The sequence below is a fragment of the Ceratina calcarata genome, unplaced genomic scaffold (assembly GCF_001652005.2).
Source record: "Ceratina calcarata isolate Rehan_Ccalc_2016 unplaced genomic scaffold, ASM165200v1 scaffold189, whole genome shotgun sequence".
Taxonomy (NCBI): domain Eukaryota; kingdom Metazoa; phylum Arthropoda; class Insecta; order Hymenoptera; family Apidae; genus Ceratina; species Ceratina calcarata.
This window is the reverse complement of record NW_017140401.1, coordinates 527,836-551,333: the sequence shown is the minus strand read 5'-3', so window position 1 is coordinate 551,333 and position 23,498 is coordinate 527,836. Positions and strand designations below refer to the sequence as shown.

General features: G+C 35.8%; 3 protein-coding genes and 1 pseudogene across 5 annotated transcripts in view; 2 read left to right on the top strand and 2 right to left on the bottom strand.

Moving 5' to 3' along the window:
* Window positions 1-632: 632 nt before the first annotated feature.
* LOC113463914 (trypsin-2-like) lies at window positions 633-1,669 on the bottom strand. 2 transcript variants are annotated; one of them, XM_026811105.1, is made up of 3 exons: window positions 1,469-1,669; window positions 823-1,097; window positions 633-720 (listed from the first exon to the last, which is right to left on the bottom strand). In XM_026811105.1, exons 2-3 carry the CDS (start codon window positions 1,004-1,006, stop codon window positions 710-712), a joined length of 195 nt encoding a protein of 64 aa, XP_026666906.1. In that variant the 5' UTR covers window positions 1,007-1,097; window positions 1,469-1,669; the 3' UTR covers window positions 633-709. The 2 variants fall into 2 exon arrangements, with proteins under 2 accessions (XP_026666906.1, XP_026666905.1); XM_026811104.1 differs by lacking the exon at window positions 1,469-1,669 and adding an exon at window positions 1,190-1,347.
* A 3,494-nt stretch (window positions 1,670-5,163) lies between these two features.
* On the top strand, window positions 5,164-8,232 carry LOC108621935 (trypsin-2-like; annotated as a pseudogene).
* A 5,257-nt stretch (window positions 8,233-13,489) lies between these two features.
* LOC108621933 (trypsin 5G1) overlaps window positions 13,490-23,498 on the top strand; it is a gene marked incomplete at its 5' end in the record, with an annotated part of 28,331 nt that continues 18,322 nt past the window's right edge. The window contains one exon of the mRNA XM_026811110.1: window positions 13,490-13,517. Coding sequence (XP_026666911.1) covers window positions 13,490-13,517 — 28 coding nt within the window. The remainder of the gene's footprint in view (window positions 13,518-23,498) is intronic.
* LOC108621947 (trypsin-4) lies at window positions 17,075-22,253 on the bottom strand. Of its 2 annotated transcripts, none has more exons than XM_018019558.2 (6): window positions 21,202-22,253; window positions 20,687-20,745; window positions 19,684-19,772; window positions 19,103-19,244; window positions 18,051-18,314; window positions 17,075-17,652 (listed from the first exon to the last, which is right to left on the bottom strand). In XM_018019558.2, the coding sequence occupies exons 1-6, from the start codon at window positions 21,269-21,271 to the stop codon at window positions 17,506-17,508; spliced, it is 771 nt and encodes a 256-aa protein (XP_017875047.1). In that variant the 5' UTR covers window positions 21,272-22,253; the 3' UTR covers window positions 17,075-17,505. The 2 variants fall into 2 exon arrangements, with proteins under 2 accessions (XP_017875047.1, XP_026666904.1); XM_026811103.1 differs by having other exon boundaries at window positions 17,506-17,652; window positions 22,183-22,253.

Genomic DNA, 23,498 nt, shown 5'->3' with positions numbered 1-23,498 from the left:
CATTGCATAAAAATTCGCAGACTAGTTATGCTGTTGTTATATACAGACTAGTTAAGTGTTGCTTTCAATTGTAACATATATGTATATGTAGAAGGATTCTATTCCACTAAATCAATCAAATTGTGTTCAACTTTTTGTTAATTCCTTTAACATTTTTAATACTGATCTCGTGATTGTTTCGACTTATTTGAACTCGTCGAGCTATTATCGATGAGAGCAATGATGACCTTTCTCCCTTTCATTTCTGACTTCTGATAAGCGTTAGATAACATTAATTTCTAATGAATGAATTGCTGATTTAGATAATAGATGTCGAAATTAAATTGATATTTCTTTTGGACGTAGTTATTTTACTCACCGTATTTCCACATAGTCCATAAGCTAAAATACAATTGGTTGGTTAGTTACATACTAAAATGTAAAGGTCATACGCACTTATTAATATTTGCAACAGACTAATTCGCAACTACTGGTAAATTTCTAAATGTACAACACGGTAATTCAACTTGTATTTCGTAATTATTAAAAAAAATGCTGTAAACACGGTAATTCCAAGAATTGTTAAGACTGTAACATATGCTGTGAGGTCAGAAAGACTCCAGAGTTTCATCGAATGAGCTATTTTCAGTTCCGTTCGTTCCAATATCGTTTACAATATCGAATCGAGTAGAGGAAAGTACGATGATTGAAAGTGTACTGGATTAATTCTTCAATTTTTCCCTGTATAACCATACGTATTATAGTAATTAATAAAATTGATTTTATGTAGCAAATTATTTATTATCTTATTTCTTATAATCACACGTTTCTTAAATTAAGCACCGTTATTGTTCTCGATCCAAGATCGTGGATTTGCCACATTTGAATAAACACCAGGATAGTTAGGTCTCCCGCACCCCTGGCCCCAGGACACAATACCGTAGAGGATATCATTGGCTACTAGAGGGCTGCCTGAGGAACCCAAACAAGCGTCTTTGCCGCCTTGCATATAACCAGCGCATATCATTCTGTCCGTAAATCTCCTTGCATTGGTTCCTGTTCCTACCCACTATGGGAACATCTACTCGCTTCAAATATGACACGGGTGATTCATCTTCCTATAAATAAAAATATAAATTTTAGTATAAATTATGAACAAATAAGAAAACAGTACTAATGTCGTTGTTAATATTCCGTTCCATGGTCGTACATCTACATCTGTATGTTAATTATCGAGATGATATAGTTCAGTTCTACCATTATGCTGTGTATAAAAATTTTAAATCATGTAACAGAAATGCAATTATATACTAGACTGGATTTTTATGTGAAATAAAACTTGTAGGTTATTAATTTAAGAAATGATATAATAATAATAATGCCCTTTAAATCTTTAATCTTTTAAACATCATGCTATGCATTTTACGCATATTTATATTTTATGCACTTTTCTACGTTTTATTTATGCATTTATTATGCAATTTTTTACGTTTTTTACGTTCTTCATTTTGGCATAAACTCATCAAATCCGCAGTCAAACAATCAAGTCAATAATCAGTAATCGAAAACCTTAACGTTTTCGAAAATGTAATTTTATAACAAACGTTCTTCCTTGACTTATTAAGATTCATTTAATAAATAATAATCTGTTGCATTTGAAGTAAAATGTGTAATTCATTTATCACGATGGTGCTCCAACCAGTTACATTCATTATAGTTTCAGCCGGAAGTTCGTCGGTTGCCAGTTTTATAGGCTGCGTTGTATTATCAATACAGCCGTTAAACAGTATTTAAGAAATGATATAATAATAATAATGCCCTTTAAATCTTTAATCTTTTAAACATCATGCTATGCATTTTACGCATATTTATATTTTATGCACTTTTCTACGTTTTATTTATGCATTTATTATGCAATTTTTTACGTTTTTTACGTTCTTCATTTTGGCATAAACTCATCAAATCCGCAGTCAAACAATCAAGTCAATAATCAGTAATCGAAAACCTTAACGTTTTCGAAAATGTAATTTTATAACAAACGTTCTTCCTTGACTTATTAAGATTCATTTAATAAATAATAATCTGTTGCATTTGAAGTAAAATGTGTAATTCATTTATCACGATGGTGCTCCAACCAGTTACATTCATTATAGTTTCAGCCGGAAGTTCGTCGGTTGCCAGTTTTATAGGCTGCGTTGTATTATCAATACAGCCGTTAAACAGAAAATATAAACAATTCAATTCAATTGCTTATTTTTCAAATTTTTTAAAATATCAGTTTATTACATTATACATATGTCAATATTGTGCTAATTAAAATTTTGATCGAAGACTAATATTAGCAAATCAAAGGTTTAATCTGCATTCATTACAATGAGAGTAAAACTGCTTTAGTTATTCATTGAATATATAGTATTTTACATACATGGAGAAGGGCGAGGTCGTAATCAAAATCTGTAAAGTTGTAGTTGGGGTGTCGAATAATGTTTTTTACGGTGTAAATGTTACCTGAGTTCAGCTTGCTGCTACCTGCTCGGACCATGTATCGGACAGAGTTAGATCTGTAATTGATGAAACATGAAAATGCGAACGATTCCAAGTATTCTCTTTGTGCTTGGGGTGCGGTGTTTCGCTTCGACGGAACTCTACCTCTGTGTTTGTTTTCCGGAATATGCGCGCGGTATTTGACGGCCTCATTGTTATTATAGATTATAATAGTCGGCGAATTGGTACGGAATGCGAGCCGCAAAGCCGATTTAATATCGCGTGCGTGGCTTCACAACTGTTATCGCGATGAGCGAAACGGTTTCCTAATACGCGAAAATACTGAACAGCACCTTTATGCAATTCGAGAATCACATACAAAATTTATGAAGGAACTACAAGTGAAAGTTTTTAAATGAACTTTGAGATTCAATTCTGCGTATACATACTAACATCATACTAAATCTGCAAATAAAGATGTAATACGTGTTATGATTTTATTCACTCGAATTTTGAAATTTCATTTATAAATTAATTATTGAGCGTCGTACACTGAACAATTAACGGCAATCAAATCGGATTGGAGTTAGAACTCAATTGAAGTTTGAATCGCGTTTAACCCGTAGAATTACCGCATGTTTATTCACGGCTGCTCAACGCGCGCATTCGCGTAAAATAAAACGTGTTCGCATTATTATCCGACACAGCTCGCCGCGGTGAGGATCCATTTGCTGCTAATGATTGAGGCACCGCAACGATGATGGTCAGCTGGCAAACTCAGTCGGATGTTCAGTGATGTCCGCCTTTTCTTGATATCGCCTTAGTTCCTTCAACGATACGGCTACAATTGGATAGCATGGCCTGCCCGACAGCGCCCGCAGTATTAATAGTTAATCAAATTCCAATGCACATTTCTACTTCATCGTCTTATTCTATTTCTTCATTATTTTATTGCTTTATACAGGATCCACTATTTTAATATCAAAATTTCGGGAATGTATAGAGGATCGATAAACTAATAACACAAGTTCTTCGGAGATTTGCTTATAAACTAATAAATAGACTGCGGACTTTTATGCAAAAAACATTTGTGGTATCAATTTTAAAGGTTTGTTTTACATAAACATTTATTCAATCAGTTAAACTCTAAAATATGTATTCAACTTTTGATATCCCGAATTTATTATTTCTACACGGTCTTAACTTTTTTATAATTGCATCAAATCCTCAATATAATAATAACTGACAGTGTCTGGACATGAGAACGAGAAAATAGCCGTTGTTTACACCACCGAGGAGAGATTACTAATCTCTCCTCGGTGTTTACACTCACCGAGATAGACGGCGACGAGAGCACCGGGAAGTAGAATAGTTCGCATCTTGGAGCGTTCTGGAGATCACGATCAGGGGATGGCTTTCATTGCGAAAAATTGTTTCTCTGATGGAGCAAAATATTCTTATCTGACTACGATGTATTGCGCGTTACAAGCGCTAATTAATAATTCGTAGTATCTGTTACGCGTGAATTCAAATTAATAGTACGTTGGGGTAAATTAGTACACGGAATGTGATAAAAAATTTATTTTGGTAAAGTTTCTACAGAACATTCTTTTCTTGTTAAGATTAATACAGGGACAAGGTATGTCCACTGATATCTCCCAGATTGCAAAGAGAAAAAATTACGTCGTAGTAGGGGTAGGGGAATCCCACCGATATGGTTTCTAACCTTCAGGCGGAACGTGAGGACCCTATCTTATAACTAACGATATGGAAAGACATAATATGTACAAACTGCGAAGGATATAAATAAAATTTGTTTATCTTTATTATAAGTATGTGTTGTTATTTCTCTCATATGGTGTACTATCTGTTGCGATAAAAGAACGTAGTCTCTTAAACGTTTTGATCGTTTTTAATATCAGATAATATGCAGATAACGCGTTGTCCCCTTCCAAAGGTTATTGAGCTTGATAAGGGATTTACATACAATGATCTTTAACTTTTCTTTAACTTTTATGCCTTCCTTCTATGTATAGTATATTTGTAACCCTTAAGTAAAAGTGACAAATATGAATTTTTTTACGTAGGGCCTATATTAAAGGTGTATATTATCTCTACAATATTACTAAACAGCTTGTTGCGGTGAAGTTATTGACAGTTTTTACTTGATAACATTAGAAAATTATCCTTTTAATTAAAAATTTTTATCTCATTCTAATTTTGATACTTTAAGCTAAAAATTGAATCTCCTACTACCAAGATGCGTCACTTTAAGGAATTTTCTTTGTAATTGAAACGAGGAATTATGAATAGTTTCCTTTTCCAGTGGGTTATCTCGAACGTGTCAACCTCATAATTAATAATAAATAAGCTCAATAAAAAAGAAATATTAAGTAAATACTTCACAGAAATAATTCAAATAACGTTGTGTGAGATACACATTACGCAAGACAATCGGCGACAAGGAATGTAAAAGAGGAAGTATAACACCCACTCGAAAACAAAATCAGACCACTGTTCCTGTACTAATCTACATCAGCGTACTATTAATCCGAATTTCCACGTAACAGATATTATGAATGCCTAGTTAGCGCTTGTAACACGCAAATGTCTTAGTCAGATAAGAATATTTTACTCCATCAGAGGAACAATTTTTCACTATAAAAGCAGTTCCCTAACCGATCTCTAAAACGCTCCAAGATGTTGCGAACTGTTCTACTCCTCTGTGCTCTCGTCGCCGCGTGTCTCGGTAAGTATAAACGAAGGGTATTCTCTCGTTCTCATACCCAGTCACCATATTTATTTATTTATTTATTAACATACAGGTTTATAAAACCATTGGCACAGAGTAACAAAACGATATATAACGATGATTAGAGTAAATATAAATACATATAATATAAGTTAAATATAAAAATATGATAACATACAATAACTATAATGAAAAATAATAATAACTGGGAGTAACATAATATTATTGTATGTGAATGTGAGAGAGATAGTCAAGAGTAAGTCATTGGGAAAAAAGAGGAATATACTTGGTTTTTAACATAGACCTGGAGAAAATATCCGTCTTAAGATCTATCTACACTAACGTCACGTAGGGTCTCCGTAGGTTGTAAGACGTACGTTCGGCAGTGGAACCAGTGCTGTAGCCTGTAGTAAAAGCAAAAGAACCCTCGAAGCAGGTAGTGAACGCAAAACAGCAGACAATCCACCTGCCAATTCGATGTTAAACGTGGGCTCCTGAGCTCCCTGTTTTTACATGCTTTTCCCTATATCTTGTCCTAAAGATTACAGCACTCGTTCCGCTGTCGAACGTACGTCCTACAACCTACGGAGACTCTACGTGCCGTTGACGTGACGGCGACGTGACGTTAGTGTAGATAGATCTTTAGAGTAGACAAAATTGGTATGAATGATCATCTGATTAATCGCATTGTAATACCTGCACACAGTACAATAATGTACAACAAATAATAATTCATGTTTTCTCAAGATTTTAGCTGAAACGTTAATTTTGGATTTATTACTGGAGTCAGGGCAAGGTGTGATACCACTGATAAGCTTATAAATAAAAGAATCTTAGAAATAAATCTAAGGCTTTTCTTCTGATTTCTAATGTGCTTAATATGCATATATTTAGAATATTAGTTATTATGCCTAATAACTCATTGGATTGTGGCCTAAAGTACACATCGTCCGTGATATCCGATTAAGATCATTATTTGTATGCATATGAAGTTTTGATTTTTAAATTGGGAATACTCTGTACAGCACAATAAAATAATTAATAAAATAATGAGAAAAAAGAAATGTGCATTTGGAATTTGGTTAATAATTAACGTTGCAGGCTCCGTATTGCTTCCGTTATTCGCGGATCCCCGTATTATCGGAGGAACCAGGGTGGACATCACTGAGCATCTGTATCAACTAAGCTTGCAAACTAACCATCACCTTTGCCTTTGCGGTGCCTCGATCATCAGTAGCGAATGGGCCATGACCGCGGCGCACTGCGTCGGGTAATAACACAAACATGCTTTATTTTACGCGAATGCGCGTGCTAAGCAGTAAGCGTAAACAAACACGCGGCAATTCTACAGGCTAAACGTGATTCTAAACTTTAATCGAGTTTGTATTTCAATGCGATTTCATCTGTGCTAATTGTTCGGTTTATCCTGATCAATACTTCATTTATACGATCGATTCAGTCAATTGGATGGAATTATAACATACATCATTCCTTGTATATCCCGTATGGATTCGCTGAGTATTATAATGTATAGTAAAAATAAGAGATTTTTCACTTTATCCGGATTTCGTTGTCCGGTTTCTGAAGTCCCATTAAAAAAAAAAAGTTGGTTACGTACCGGTCGGAATAATGCTCATTTCCTACGACAAGAGATTGGTCACGTGTATAATCTAGTAGTGTAAAAAAATCAATGGCAACAAAAAATTTCACAGAAAATGAGTATTATAACGGGTTGTACGCAACAAACATGTTTTTTAACGGAGCATCAAGAACCGGATATCGAAATCCGGATAATACGAAGAGTGATTTAAGGCTGCCAAATACCGCGCATATATTCAGGAAAACAACAAAGGCCGAGTTCTCTCCAAGCGAAACACCGCATTCGGAGCAAAAATATAATTGTATTTGGAATCGTTCTGGATTCGCATTTTCATGTTTCATCGATTTCAGATTGGACCCTAAGTGGTTCACGGTGAGAGCCCCATGACCGGGGCACCATTTACACCGTGAAGAACATTATTCCACACCCCAATTATAATCCGCTTTCTTCTGATTTCGACGTCGCCCTTATCCAGGTATATGGAATCTGTATTCTTTGAATAATTAAAGAAGTTTTACTCTCGTCGTAACTGAGTATCAAATAGTAGAGATTAATTCTTTGATATGTTAGTATTAGTCTCCATTATTAGAATATAAGAATATAAGGTAAGTTTGATTAACATAATATTGCAATATAATAAATCGATATTTAAAGAAAATGTGAAAAATAAATAATAATTGAAGTGAGTTATGTATATTTCTTGTTTAGATTAATGGCCAGTTCGTCTTTGATAGTACAACGCAGCCTATAGAACTGGCAAACGAGGAACCTTCGACCGAACTTATGATGAACGTCACTGGTTGGGGTGCCACTCTGGTAAATTAATTACTCATTTTACTTCGAAAGCAACAGATTAATTTAGTAAATGAATTTTCATAATTAAACGGAGAGCGTTTATAATAAAATTACATTTCCGAAAACGTTACTGTTTTCGATTACTGATTACTTCTTTATTGCATGTTTTAAAACTTCCATACAAAGCACAACAGAAAAATTTAACTGTATCACTTTGATAATTAATATTCATAAACACGTAATCACGTCAGACGACATTAATAATGATATTAGAACTTTTCTTTTATGTTTTAATAGTTCATATTTTTTTCTACAGGAAGGAGGATCGCTCTCGTGGCACTTGATGCGAGTGAACGTTCCCATAATGAGCAGGTGCCAATGCAAGGAACTTTACAGAATGAGGAATGCTGAAGTTACGGACAGAATGATATGCGCAGGTTACATCCAAGGCGGTAGAGACTCCTGCCAGGGTGACTGATGCGGCCCCATGGTATCGAATGGTGTCCTCTACGGTGTCGTGTCTTGGGGCTATGGCTGTGCAAGACCTCAGTTACCTGGTGTGTATATGAACGTAGCAAATCTACGATTTTGGATATGGGAGAACAGCGGTGTTTAATTTAGAAACCGTGTGGTTATAAGAAAAAAAATAGTTAACGTAATTTAAATATTAGAGAAATATATTATTAATAATTTATTATACTATATGTATAAATAAACAACTTGCTACATAAAATCGATTTTATTAATCACCATGTGCGCGGAAAAGTTTTGAAGAATTAAATTAACATACTTTCAATTATCCTCGACTTTCCTTTCCGTACTCGATTCGATATTGTATCGAGGCGAGCGGGTCTGAAAATGGCTCGTTCGAGTATTCCACTCTTTTGTGCCGGGCTTTCGTAATTATAGAATGGAAAGAAAGGAGCGATTGTCTCGCAAAGAGCGGATAGCGATATTGACGTTCGACGACAGATTGACGGATGAAACAGTTTGTTTAACCGCGAAATGCTTTTTGCTAGCAGCCACCTTTGAGATCCCTGGGATCACCAGGGAACTTTCTCCGATAGTTTATCCAGTTGGACAGTTCGATCAAGATCGGTGTGTCGCCGTGGAAAGCGTTCAAGCTCTTTGAAATGTCTTCTCTGTTTCACGACAAAGGATCCACTTTCATTACCGTTTAATCGTTTTTATTGATAACATCAATAGACGGTTAAAAGTACAATGATGATAAATAGAGCGTGGATTTATTTCACATAAAATAGACTTTTCGTGATGTCAGAGTTTAAGAAATGAAATATAAATTCCGATTTCTTTTACTCTTCAAGTATGTTTGATATTTTGCTGAGTAAAATAATATCAATACTATTTTATCAAAAGAATACTGCATATGTATTTATCCAAACTGCACAATATGTATTCTATATAATATCAAATTTTCCAAGAAATTTATAAAATTCACAATCTAATAATAGAGAATTCACTATAAAAATTGAAGTAACCCATTTGTTTTTGTTATTCAGTGATAAGGTAAATAACTGACTGAAAACTTTTCTGGAAAGGAGGGTCAGAAATAGAAAGTCGATCGGTTCCACTCGAAAATAATGTACACAGGCGGTGCATACAAGAAATACGTTTTATCAAGAGCGCGTTCGATTACTTGCAAATTGATTCGAATTGGCTATAGTACGCGGGTGTACGTGTACGTACTGCGCGTACGCGACTAATCTTGACACGATTGTTCCATTATCTCGGTCTCGATACGATATCGCTAATCGCAATCGCGTACGCTCACAATGACGACGACGCTGTGTCCCTTTTTCACGTGAAAGCCGACCGATCTCGTTTTTCTCCTTCGCCAAGAGATTATTGGAACAGACGTGAAATGGATTCCTGGTATCCTTTGAAGTCCACGCGACGATACATCTTCGACAGTGGGTAACGATCGATAACGAAGTTTATCACCGAAATATTCGATGCCACGTGCAATTATCGACAACATTTAAACCGGCTCCTGATTCCGATTACAATACTCCGACCAGTCGCTTTCCTCAATCGATGCTGAGATGTCCAGGAAGCTATTGTTTTTATTTTGCATTCTCGTCGAGGGTGGTAAGTTAATACAATACAATATGGGTCATTTGAATTAAACATTTTTCGTTATAAAAGATCTTTCTTTCTCGTGCACAGTTTTCGCATCTGACAATTTGAGATACGTGAACATCACGGAGTATCCTTACCATGTAAGTGACTAAAAGTATGATTTCAATTATCAGAACGTTATAAGGTAAATGCCCCAATTTCTGTTCACGTCACAACTTTTACGCACTGGCTTATTTTTCTATAATTCTGAGATAACATATAAAATTATAGAATAATGCGTTAGTTAATAGAAATTGTGATGTGAACAGAAATTGGGAGACTTAATATAATAACAGACTTCATTAATCGCGAAATTCTCACTACGGTTTCTCTCCACAAGATTTTAATCTTTCCTAAGATCACTTGGAACTAAAGTGGAAAATTGTTAGGAAGTAAACTTACTTTGATTCTTCCAAAAACGAGGCATTATGATGATTCACGTGTAGGAAAATCATAAATTTACCATGATTTATCGAAGAACAAAGTACTCTCAATGTTCACTTGTATAACAGGTATCCATCGAAAAATACGACGAACACAAGTGCAGTGGGGCGTTGTTGCACGAGTCATGGGTGATCACTGCAGCATCCTGCGTTTTTCGGGGAGTAGTATACAGTGTAACACAAATGCGGACGGAGCTATGCGAATGGCTTACACGCGAACGCGGCCGATAACGATAGGTGTTAATTTGTTTACAGTTCGGATCCATCCGTGGTGACCGTGCGTGTGCGTACGTCGATGCTTTCTAATGGAGACGTACTCCAAGTAGACAGTATCGTAGTGCATCAAGAATTTGATAAATTCGTGCTACTCAATGACATCGCACTAATCAAGGTACGTTTCAAGTGAAACACAAATCATCTGTCTTCTGATGTCAATGTATGTTCACGTATGTAAGTAAAATTCTAACGTCTAGTTCCATGAAAAATAAATATATAACACATCATTTTCTCTAAAAGTTCATTGCTTCAAATATTGGACACAGGCTTTTATTACATGTCTTAAACTTTTGGCAGAAATCTTACAGCTCATACGACCTTAATTAAATTTTAAATTAAATTGAGAAGAGTAATTTGAAACAGACCACGTTTTATTGTTATAAAACACTAGGCGTGAGAGTGTATTATAAATGTAAAAGTAAAAAGAATCGAAGACAAGTGTGAAATCAAAACAGCTCAAATCAATAGAAACATAATCTCGAGAAGTAATCATTTTCATTTACATATGAATCTTATCAATCCTTATTTATGTTAGTTATAATGAGAAAAACTTATTGGCGCAAGAATAAGAAAATTTAGTAACAATTGATTCCAATCTTCATTTATATCATTTTACATGAAATAATATTTTGTACCATATAAAAAATGAGATGTAATGGTAAGTACATTAAAATATTCTCTAGTTTTGATTGATGATTCGGATACATAATTTTGAATTGCATAGAGAACATGTTTTTAACACAAAGTGTGATTGAAATATTAATAATTCGCTAAAGCGAGCGCGTACTCTGTCTTGTGTCGAAACGCGTGAAAAATTTAAACGTCTCACGATGATGTATCAATGGCAGCGTTAACGTGGCATCTCTGAACGGTGTAATGATGTTAATTCTCAGTTATCTATCGAAGCTGAAAGAATGAATGTGACAATTTGTTCGGTAAACGCATATGTTCATAGTTACGTTTGGCGGACGATTGGTAAAATACTCGATCGGTACTTCATCGTCATATATTTTTATTTGGAACGTAGTTGAAGGTTCCCGCACAATTTGGAGAGAAATTGTTGCCAATTGGATTACCGGAAATGGAAGATTACAAAATTGATGATGGAACGACGTGTTTCGTGACAGGTTGGAGACAGACTCTCGTAAGTAAAAACAGAATATCAGTCTTATCATTAGGAACCACACAATATGTACGAAATTGCTATTCTATTATATTAATTTTTCTTTTGTGATTAAGAAAATTCTAATAATGAACAATTGATCTCCCATCGTTTTTTCGATTTAAACGGGAATGAATTGTGCGCACTGATAATGCCGGGATATACGATGAAAACACGGTCGCATATTCAGCAATGTATCGCAATGTGAAATCGTTGTAAACGATCGTTCGTTTTATGCCCGTAGCTGATTATCTTTCGGTGTCATTGTGCGATCATTAAAACGCATACTCGTTTACTAAATATTCACTTTCATCCCCATTATCTGATTCAATTTTGCTACCGACGCGAGAACCCGTTCCTGGATATTCGGAAAAAACAAACGGTGCACATCTTTTTGACGATCAATTTTCAATTGACGGAAATAAAAAAGGATCTGGTAGGACGAACAAAAAACTGCGAAGCAACACCGAATTCCAATTTCGTTAACCCGTGGGCGAAATTGTACCAATGTTATTTTACAACGCTCTAAAATCCGTGGTGTAAAGTGTAAACAATAGTTATTCTGCAATAACGGAACCGTGTTTGTTTCGTAGAAATTTTTCGATTCCAACGGATAGCCGCAAGACATTTTAAAACATTTCAACACTTTTCAAAAGATCTACATGGTGATTCAATAAGAAGAGTTTGATATAACTCGTTATTCCATTGATTCTATTCAAGCACCAATATTGAAATATTATTGTGTAACGACCACGAAAACTAATGAACACCCGTTAGCGAAAATCCGTCGAAAACCGCGGGGACCGCCGGCCTAACGACACGGATTGTTTATTAACAGCGTCATTAGCAACGCGTAGTTATACATATAAGGAGCGGTCGGACCGGCGAATTCTCGCATTCTTTGCTGTGCTCGGTTGGGAGAGAACGAGGTAAGCCATCGGTCGCCCAACTGAGAGGGAGAGTACGAAGCCTAGCTCTCGGACGCCCGATACAGCCAGGAGAGTACGGGGACTACCCTGGGTCGTTCCTTGGAGGAGAGTACGGCTGGAAATTCCGCCGGACGCCAAACCAGGAACAGAGTACAGGGGACGTCACCCGGACGCCTGAGAATGTATAGGTTAAGCGTTTGGGAGAGAACGGTCGGACTATCCACCGGTCGCCCAGTAGATATAGAAATACCTCATGGAGAGGAGAGAACGGTTGGAATAACCACCGGTCGCCCTCCAGGTGTAGTTAGCGTTAGAGAAGAGTACGGAGGTTCAACCTGGGTCATTCTACGTAGGAAAGAACGGCTGGAGTATCCGCCGGTCGCCTCGAGAATAGAGTACAGGAACCCTCCGGACGTCTCTAACTATATTTATCCGAAATCATGATGATTTTGTAAACGTTCCCATGTGCCATAAGAATGTGAAAATGAATAAATTATTATTTGTGTTTTCCCAGAACCTTGATTCCTTTGAATCCCGAATTTCCCCTACAATTGTAATAAAATTTTACTATTCAGTAAATATTCTGGAACGTATTTGGGGAAATGTAAATTTAGTTTCCAAGATTTGACAAATGACGACTTGAATTAATTTATCTTACGTAGAATTTCCTGCTTTTAGTAATTGATATTAATTCTTATGGAAACAAACTGTTCATGTTGTATTCATTTAATGATGTTCAAAGACTATGAATTAGCATATGCGTTGGACATTTAATTAGTGTTAACTTTCACGTTGCACGTACAACTTTCAGGCAGGTCCAATGGAATCTCTGCTAACGGTGACAGCTGTGCCGCTGGTGGATCAGAATACCTGCAACTCGAAAATGCCGTGCTACGGGCCGGTGGTTGAGAGGATGCTTTGCGCGGGTAACATGACCTACGGGGTCGAGACGTGTCAGGTAAGATGAAGATGAGGGAGCGGCCTAGAACCAAGTCCGAGGGTTTGGAGAGTTGGGACAGGTTGAGGAGAACTGTTAGTCGCGACACTTAGGCGTCCCGAAACCGTCTTCTTAATCTCGTCTAGCTCAACGGCTCTCGCTTGTGTCTCCGTACGTTTCTAGTATTATGTGTATATTCCCCTGTTTAGTTGATATTAGTGTTAACACGCGTTAGTACCATTCACGAATCGAATAGTGTGAGATTTGAAAAATATGTATTTAATTAATGATTAAATGTTGATACATTTATTTACAGATTAAGAAATTTTATTCTGTGGTCATATTTAAGAATTGAATAGAGTTCGATTTGAATGAAATGGACTAATTGTTTGATAAAGGAAGTACGATTTAGTTAAAGTTACTTAACATTAAATCCCAGTTATTTTTATGACAGTCCGATAAAAATTTAAATTTTACAAACATATATCGTAAGAGCAGTGAATTGCATATTTAAGGGTTTTGAAATTCCAACCGGTACAGCGAATTACAAAGTTGGAATAGTTTCGTAGAGTTGCAGAGTGCAAGAGTTTGGAAAGGTCGTTGAAATGCAAATTGCGATTAGGCTATAAACTGTATTTCTGTTTTTGAAGCATATTCGGTGAGAGTTGGTGGTAAAAACGAATCTTTCAGTCTGTTTCTATTGTTTTCGCGTTTCATCTTTTGATTCTCTTGTTATCATTTATATGGATGATTCACTTGATAAAGCGTGTCGATATTCCAATAAATGTAAATATCTGGTAAACTACGGAATTAACAAATTGAGCTCGTTAACACGATTCTATCTGCGTGTCACTTGGTCATCTGTAATAATTATTCGAGCATTCGCCGTTACATTGGGAAGCACGCGCGTCTAATTTGGGTATCCACTGATATCGAATTGACGAACACATAATTGGACGCATTCGATTCGAGCACAATACATTTCGATCAGGCACAGAAACAATAACTGACTTGAAACGAGAATATTTCATTGCATAATCAATGAAAAAGGAACAAAGCTGTTATAAAAAATTCCTTTGTATTAACAGGCCCACAAGTTTAAATGCAATACTTTTATTACACAAAAAATAGTCACGTTTGATAATATTTATGTTTTCTCTCTCTCTCTCTCTCTTAAGCAGTTTCATAGATAATAAATAACCAAATGCATAAAGTATGTTTAATATCACCACTTAATGGATTAATCATAGAGGTGAGCAATGGAATCATTAACGGTAATAATCTGTATCGCGTTCCATTTCTGACTGTAGCTTTGCGAGGATGCACAAAAGACGCGACGGATTATAAGCAGCGTTCGAATACGACCGGTTGAATGAAAATTGAACGCTATTCACCGAGATTATAATGGAGAATTATCATAAAGTGCAGGTATTCCTACACGCTCCATCGTTACAATGATAACAAATGAAATTCGCAGAGATCGTTATAAAGCGCGATACCTTTCGATCGGTTCTGCAGTGCCAATGAATTCGAATTTTTTCATCTCCCATTTCCCGTCCTACGCGTCAATATGCCGCCATTGAAAATACAATTCCAGAATCATAGACGTATTATACATACATACACGTCTATGCTCGGAGTTTGTACATACATATAAAGACTGCCTTGCCGTCGCCACACACTGAAGAACGCGCGAGGCGATTTCGATTTCTGAACTCGTACAAAACGGGAACGAAACTAATTGGAATTTCGCTATTACATAACATCTCCTATCGTTCGTTGTTTCATATAATTACTGAACGTTGTATAATGCGAAATTTTCCAATTAGAATCAATTCATTTGCTTTTACATTGCTTGCAAGCTTCCACTGCAAATACTATGTTGGTCTCGCTTATTTTTTAATTTCGGTCGTTTCGTCACTTCACAGAAAATAGAGAAATTCAACTAATTAGATTAGATGAATTAATTGGACAGATCAATTGAATTAAAAGATTATTTTTATTTTAGTCAGATGAAAGGCACTTTCTGTACATCAGAATATTCTATAACTAGATTTCGTCACTCTATATTCTAATTTCCAAATCCGCGATGCATTAGCGAAACTGGGAAAGAGAGATGGAGCACGGGAGAACGTGTGTAGGTTGGAAGTAATCACTGAAACTGTCAACCCTCGTCTCTGCTCGCAGGGTGATCCAGGTGCTCCGCTGATGGAAGGCCAAACGCTGATTGGCGTTCTATCCTATGGATTAGGGTGTAAAACTATGATACATCCAGGTGTATATACACGTGTCAGCAGTTACCTAGCTTGGATCTTCGCGAATTCCGGCATCCGTTATACGTGAGATCGTTCACGCACGCTGTGTCAACAAAAAACTTGTCAAGGCTATTTTAATTCGTAAAGAATATTTTTAAAGTTATCGTTATTATATTATTAGGTTGCGGATTTTATGCATCTACAAGAAAATTAAATATGCAGAAAACATAAAAACTGCATGTAATGTCCAAAATTGAGCAGAATATTATTTTCGAACAGTAAAAGCAGATTTAATTTTTATATTTCGGATATCATGAATATTTTATTTTCCATAAAAAACCGCAATCTATATATTATATACCATTTATTAAAATTAAACATTGTTAATAATTAAATTCAATAAACGCTGATATAAAATTATCATCCAGGAAGGGATTTAATAGTAGTGTATGGACAGTGGAAGAGTCGGAAAGTCTTCACCCGTTTTCATTTCTGTTGCGACTGAATCTTTTCCACCTGGTAAATGTGTGGAACATTTTGTCGAAACGAGCAAGTAAAACTCGATTTTGCTTTGTTAACAAACGATTTTTTTTTCACGTGTTAGAATTACACAGACAGTTTTGTTTCACTTAATTAATGCGTTGATAGAACTGATAGATGTGTTCCAACTTTAGTTGGGAATGAGTTCTGTTTTGCGAGAAAGAATTTTTTTCAAGAACAGATAAGGCTTATGAACGGGAGTGTACCTTCCAAACAATAAATTCGCGACAACTGTGAACCGAATTCATAAATCGCAGATTAAACTCGGGCCAACATCGTCGATCGAGCTAATTAGCGGTTTCGTCGACTAGGTACTTTATAACCAACGGCAAACTCGATAAAACACAGGAACGATCGGCCTGTCTGCTGCCTCTGTTCTATAGCTGCTCGTTCATTAACGTACTAAAGATACTTATGGTAAAAATGCGCGACTAATTACTGAATTAATTACGAACAACCTTACGATAAAAAGTGACCAGTTCAATCCGATACGAACTTATCATGGTGTATATTAAACTTTCTAAGGTTTATTACATATCTAGCTATATTCGTTTTTCAATATAACATTAAACGCAATTAACAAATAATTTTGTTTAGTGATGTTTAATTTTTCATTAATTATTATTCTAGTTATTTTCTTATTAGGTTCGCATGTATTATATATCTAATCGTTAGAAAAATCAAAAGTTTAATAAAAGAAGATAAGAATTGTAAGAATACTACAAGAAAAAAATGTTAAGTAATGAGTTATGTATTTACTACATTAATCATCGATCTAACACCGTACTACAAAGATTTCATGTATTGATTCACAGTTGAAACATGGAAGGTAAAATAAAAAAGAGTTTATAGACGATTAATAATTTCTAATTTATAGTAAAATTACATATGAAACATTTAACGTGCGCGTACGGAATATTCATGATTAATTTTCCCAACCACGAATAGAGCAAACATTTCATAATTGTGGATGGTAATTATTTGATGGAAAAGATAATACTAAATGTGATTCGTTATTGAACAATAATATAATATAATATGATTACGATACAAAATAGCAATTAAGCGATAACACGTGGCTTGATTATTTATTTTCACAAAGTAATTATTGTTTATCTTCTAAATACAAAGTGCCGGGGTGAAGATATATATCTGCTTGCTGAGTAAATTTTCGAGTTCGTGATCTACAACGTATCTCATCCGCGTGATGAATTTCACAGACCGGTTTTCTGTGTGATCCAACGACGAACCACAGTTACACGCGTGTAAACACCTGGATAAGATGGTCGCGCGCATCCGAAACCCCAAGATACGATTCCTATTAATTTGTCGTGCTGTACCAATGGTCCACCGCTATCACCCTAATAAAATCATACATACTCCACATAATATACTGTATTTTATGATTATATTGTATAGAGCAATTATATTTTTAAAAGACTTTTAAACTGAGGTATTATTCATTCCTCTTGAATCCTTTACTCCATAACAATCATTACATCATACAACTAGCAATAATAATCAAAATATCATATCTTTTACTTATTCCATAAATACTTGATAAAATGATTATGGAGTTTTGCATGAATATTGCTTTATAGATTTACAGCTTATAGAAATAGACTTATTTTCTATATTTCGTAAGTATAACATAACTTGCAACTAATTTTGATAACATGTGAGGCACTTTAATAACGCTATTAAAGAAACCGATTATCGTCACGCGTTCGAGGAACGATTAGGGTAGGCAATTACCAACCTGGCACGCGTCCTTCCCGCCGTCGTTCACGTAGCCGGCGCAGATCATTCTCCTGGTGATTGGCCGGGTCATGTATAATCGCGAGCATTGAGCGTTGGAAACGAGCGGGACCTCGACCTTACGTAACCGGGCGGTCACCGCTCCGCCGCCTCTCGTGACTCCCCATCCGGTGACCACTGCTCTGCTACCAGCGGCATAATAATCGGCAATCGGCGCCAGCAGTATAGGTTTCACCCGCGAGCTGTATACCAACGGCTTTTCCAACTGAAATTGTGCTTAATTGGTTTGAACGCGCGGTGGCAACGAGTTCCGGACGCGGGAATTGATTGTGAAACGGTAATTGAATTCGTCGGGCTTTGGTATGAACCCTCTCCTACCCTTAATAAATAAACCTCTTGTCGATCGACGTGAGACTACAGTAACTTTACTCACCGAACTTGATTTCTGTTATCATTCTCCTATTAGAGATAGTACAAAATCACAATGATCGCAGTAACGTTATCACGGTCGTGATTTAACTTCACCACCGTGATCGTGTTTTTATCTTGATATTGAATGAATTTACTCGTCGTGATCATGATTGAATTATTTTATATAAAACACTTCAATACAGCTTGCAATTGATTATTATTAATGTATTCGTTGATTGATTGTTTCATATTACTTATCACATAATTTTAACGTATTTTTTAATATAGAGAAGAGTTATCTTGTTTATACTGCCTATCAGAAGTGACCACAAAAAATCATGAACCACTGTGAAACATCATCGTGATTGAGGGAGAACGTGATTCAATCAGGTGATTCGCAAGTAGTAATTCATGCGACTCGAATTAGAACGTGAAGATATCATGTTTTCTTGTTACAATATCGATCTTATTCTACCGTAAAAATATATTTCTACTCTTTCAATTTTAATTAGTCCTTGTTCTCCTTATACACAATATAATTATTTTGAAAAATGCAGAACATTCTATATAGCGTAAAGAAATTCTACAAGCTACATTTAATAATGTCACCAAGTGTAAAGTATAAAAAGTGGAATTACTCACTCGAATCAGGGCAATGTCATAATCCGCGATGCTTCTTTGATAATTCTCATGCGTGATAATTTCTTTCGCGACCACTATGATGGCATCCTCATCCCTGAGATCAGATGTGCCCGCCTTGATCGAAATGGGATAGTCGTAAGGGCTTCAATCGAACAGAGCAGACAAAGGTATTTATTAATGAGTGCGACGTTTGCCTATAGATTATCTTATCATCATAAACAATATTCATAATTTCACTTTGATCATTCAGCAAATTCATTTTCTAAAAATTGTGTATAATACGTTACTGCAAGTATGCTAGATTTAGTGTTGCTTTAAAAATTGATAATCACTGTATCTCATTTTCACGGTTCAGTACAAAGTTGAGGTACACTAAAACGAACAAGATAATTAATTTGCCTATGAAAATTCGTTCAAATGATTTTGTATACAATTTGATTTAATTAATGGTGTTAACTTTTTTAAGTTCACTGATCAATTTGCATATGTAGATTACGAAATTAATGCAATCACTTAAAAAATACCGTTCAAGGTTTGATGCTACTTGTTAGAAGTAACAGAAAATGAACGTACATATATACCTTTGTACACAATGGGCAGCCGTGACAATCCATTCCTCGCTAATGATAGCGCCACCGCATACGTGACGATTGCTAAATCGGAGGGAGACCTGCAAAATTTCAGTGGGCGCGTAACAATCGAGTCTGAGGTACTTGGCGCTCCGGGAACATCATTTTTCTGATATGATTTTTAAAAGCGCGAGCTCGTTACCGCGGCCACCTAAAATTATATCTGCGTTCACGGTAGATTATTCCGTTTCGCGTGAGAGCCACTTACTTTATGAGAGAATTGAATCGGCGAGAGACGTTAAAATGTCCTTGATATATCCCTATTTTGATGATATATGACTCGCACAAAATTACACAATTGTTTCTGGATAGTTAGTTCTACATCCCACAAAAAAAATTGTGACTCTTCAAATGCTACTAAAAGAATTTTTCAAGTTATTCAAAGAAGTATTCGTTGAATTCCAAGTTAAGAACAAGAAAGAAACTGTCGCTACTTTTTGGTTTATCTATTTAAAACAAATGTGACATTTCGCATTTTATTTTGCCCTATGTTGTTTTTTCAGATTTTTTTCAAGTAAATATTATTTCTATGATCGCCATTATATCATTCACGAAATAACGATTCCTATAGAAATATTATGAGAATCCTTTGAAAAACATACTAGCTTTACAGAAATCGGGCAGTATATGTTAGATAAGTGGACTGTTTATACATGTATACATATATGTATGTATATAAAGAATACATGCACACACATATGTATAGATAAAACATACAAAACAACACATTAAGGAAGTATAATAGATATTTAAATGATTTTCCAGAAATGTATAATAAACGTATGCATTAAGAAATGTTTAATTGTGACGAATAGTCTATTGGAAAAGTTTAGTTGTACAGAATCACATACACATATAGCTTTTTAATGGGTTGTTTTGAAACGTTTCCGGTCGACGGATCCCGGCCAATTAATCTTTGCCAACCGCGGGGGAACGATTCGTTTCGAATACTTACCTGGTACGGATGCTCATCGATACTCGCTGGCTCGCCTCCAACAATACGGCCCTCGTCAACTGGAAGAGAACCAATTGTTGAATTCGCGTTTCCGTCCGCATGCTCGTTCAAAAACTACACTAATTAAACCGCCGCGCCGACCGCTGTTCCACGGTATTTAATGACTTTCCTTAAATTCAGAACAGACGAACGAAACTCGAGTATTTTCAGGTTTATCGAATCAAAAATTGCCAATGCATGAAAATAATTGAACGCATTGGCAAATTGAGTACGAATGGATAGATAATAAATATCATAATAAAATGTTCTCACTCTTTAAATTTTATTAAGTCAATATGCATTCCTTTCATAAACACGTGAATTCACATCAAGTATGTAATTTTAATAAAATTATTATTTTATATTACAATATTTAATATAAGTAGTGCAAACGCAAGGGCATTTTTTATGACAGTCTTGAAGTACGCCAGGTATGTATATATTTCGTTGAAGGATAAAAATCTAATCGTACGTACGGTCGATGAACGAAATCTGCGCCAAAGCGAACGAAGTGAGCTGCAACAAAAGCAACGGCGACGTATACATGGCGGGAGTTTGCCGAAGGAACTACCTGTCCGGTTCCAGGCTCGGCTTTCTTTTATTTCGATATTCGGGTTAATTGTCATTCGTATCAATTTGACCGAACACGAGAAAAATATCCACGAAGGAGCACGAGCTGTCGTAACCTAGATTCCCCGTCGATTACGTAAAAACGACAGAGACAAAAATGGAACCTGAACGCGGTGTGACCGCGCGAGCGCGATAACCATCATACCTTTGGAACGAACCAATTAACTCGGAGATTTGTCTCGCCGTTTCCATTCGAACCGTTCTGGCAACAAATTAGCCTCTTATAACGAAATGTCGTAAACCAAACGGTCCACAGTTTTCTACGAGCACGTCTTTAAGCTTTTAGCAAACGCTGAAGCTGTTAACAATCTTTTGTTTCATTTAATTTTCATTAAGCTGTCATTTCTTAAAGAATACAATTTTTTTTCACATTCGAAATATCGACGCGCATCGCGAGCAACAACAGCAATTTGATTCTCGTTAAAAGAACTTGCATAGCTCGTACTACCGGAAGTAAAATTCGAAACACAAGCGCATCGAATAGTCATTAAGGTCTGTTGCACGTGACTGCGAGTTGCGGCAACAGCAGAGTGCTGTTTGGTAGATATCGATTGCTTACGCCGGGTTCGCTACTTGGCACTGCACTTCCTTCGATAAATACAAAAATATTCTTTTGAAAAACACGTTACGTATGAAAATTGATTAGAATTTGTGAAATTGTTTTAATAGTTTACATGATTCACATGCTGGATTATTCATAATCTAAGGTCTTATCAAGGCATTCACATTTAACGATCACAATTATTCTGGATTTTAAACGTGCATCAAATCTTGCCTTCTGAATTCGGCCGGTCTCACTTCACATCATTAATAAACGTTACACGTACGTATATATGTATGTAAAACTGGATCAGAGAAATTCTCCATCGGAATTCTCTTTACTAGGCGAAGACGCCGATCATCGCCGACACGTACAATGCAACAGTTCGAGGCTCTCGTTTCTACCTTTACGAGCGCGCCATCTGCGCAAAGCTGCAAAACCGTTTATGCAACTGCGACACCGCCAGACTAAAGCCCTGAAGCACGTCCGGTTCGCTCGTAAAATTAATAATTCCCGATGACGAGCGGAGCTTTGTCTCCCGAGCTGGAACAGGTGAAAACGAGCAAAATGGACGTCGGGTGTTTGCAAAATAATTATTCTCAAAGAAACAATTCGTTTTTAAAAATACTCCAACAATAGAGATGTTAATTTATGTAATTGTTTTTAGCAAGAAGAGTAATATGTTTCGTTTTATTTAGTTTTTGAGTTTTCTTTCTCATTTACAGTACAATATCTTTATTGATTGCTTTTAATTTTCCAGTGATTGTTTAAGTCGAGTAAGGTGAGAACAGGCAGCTTACATGCTCCAACGTGACGCAAAGTGTTTATAAAGGAGGCAGACCTTTCAATTAACCGTTCTTTCACGACGCACCAGTAATTTTTTGTTTCATTCGTGTTCTGTCACAACGCGCGTATATGGAAGTCTCTCGTCTTCCTTTGTCGTTCACGCGGTTTGTTCGATCACGTTGTTACGACGAGGTCTTTATTACGACGCGTGTTCGCTTGGAATTCTCGAGGTACGCTCGTTTCAACAAAATTCTATGACTCTTGTTTCTACAGAAACGGATTTGTCGTATCGATACGTCCAGTTATTTGTTTGCAGTATATCGAGACTCGTATTGTAGCTTGAATCAATGAGTATTGTCGGAAATAACAAAATATTCATTGGATTTACTATAAAGTGCTGCATTGTTTTAGTGTTATTCTCAATATCTTTAAGTATAATACTTTATCCTCCTGCTAAATATAATACCCTTAGGAAGATACGTAATAATCATTTCCCGCTATAAATTAAAGTAATTTGCCTCGCTTATACCGTAGTGTTATGCATATGTTCATAATAATATGACAACAAGTCGATTTCGACATGGGCAGCATTGTTAACATTTAAAGGATAAATATATAATGCTATATATGTATGTGTATATGCAAGGTATGCAAAGAAAACAAATTTTTGGGTTTAGTTTATATCATTGAAAGAAACATTGAACCCATAATTATAAATGTAAATAATAACGATAGTTGTTCTAAATTAGGCTCACAATAATAAAATACAAATAAATATAAATAGAATAATAAGAATTTCAAGAATTGTAAATATGT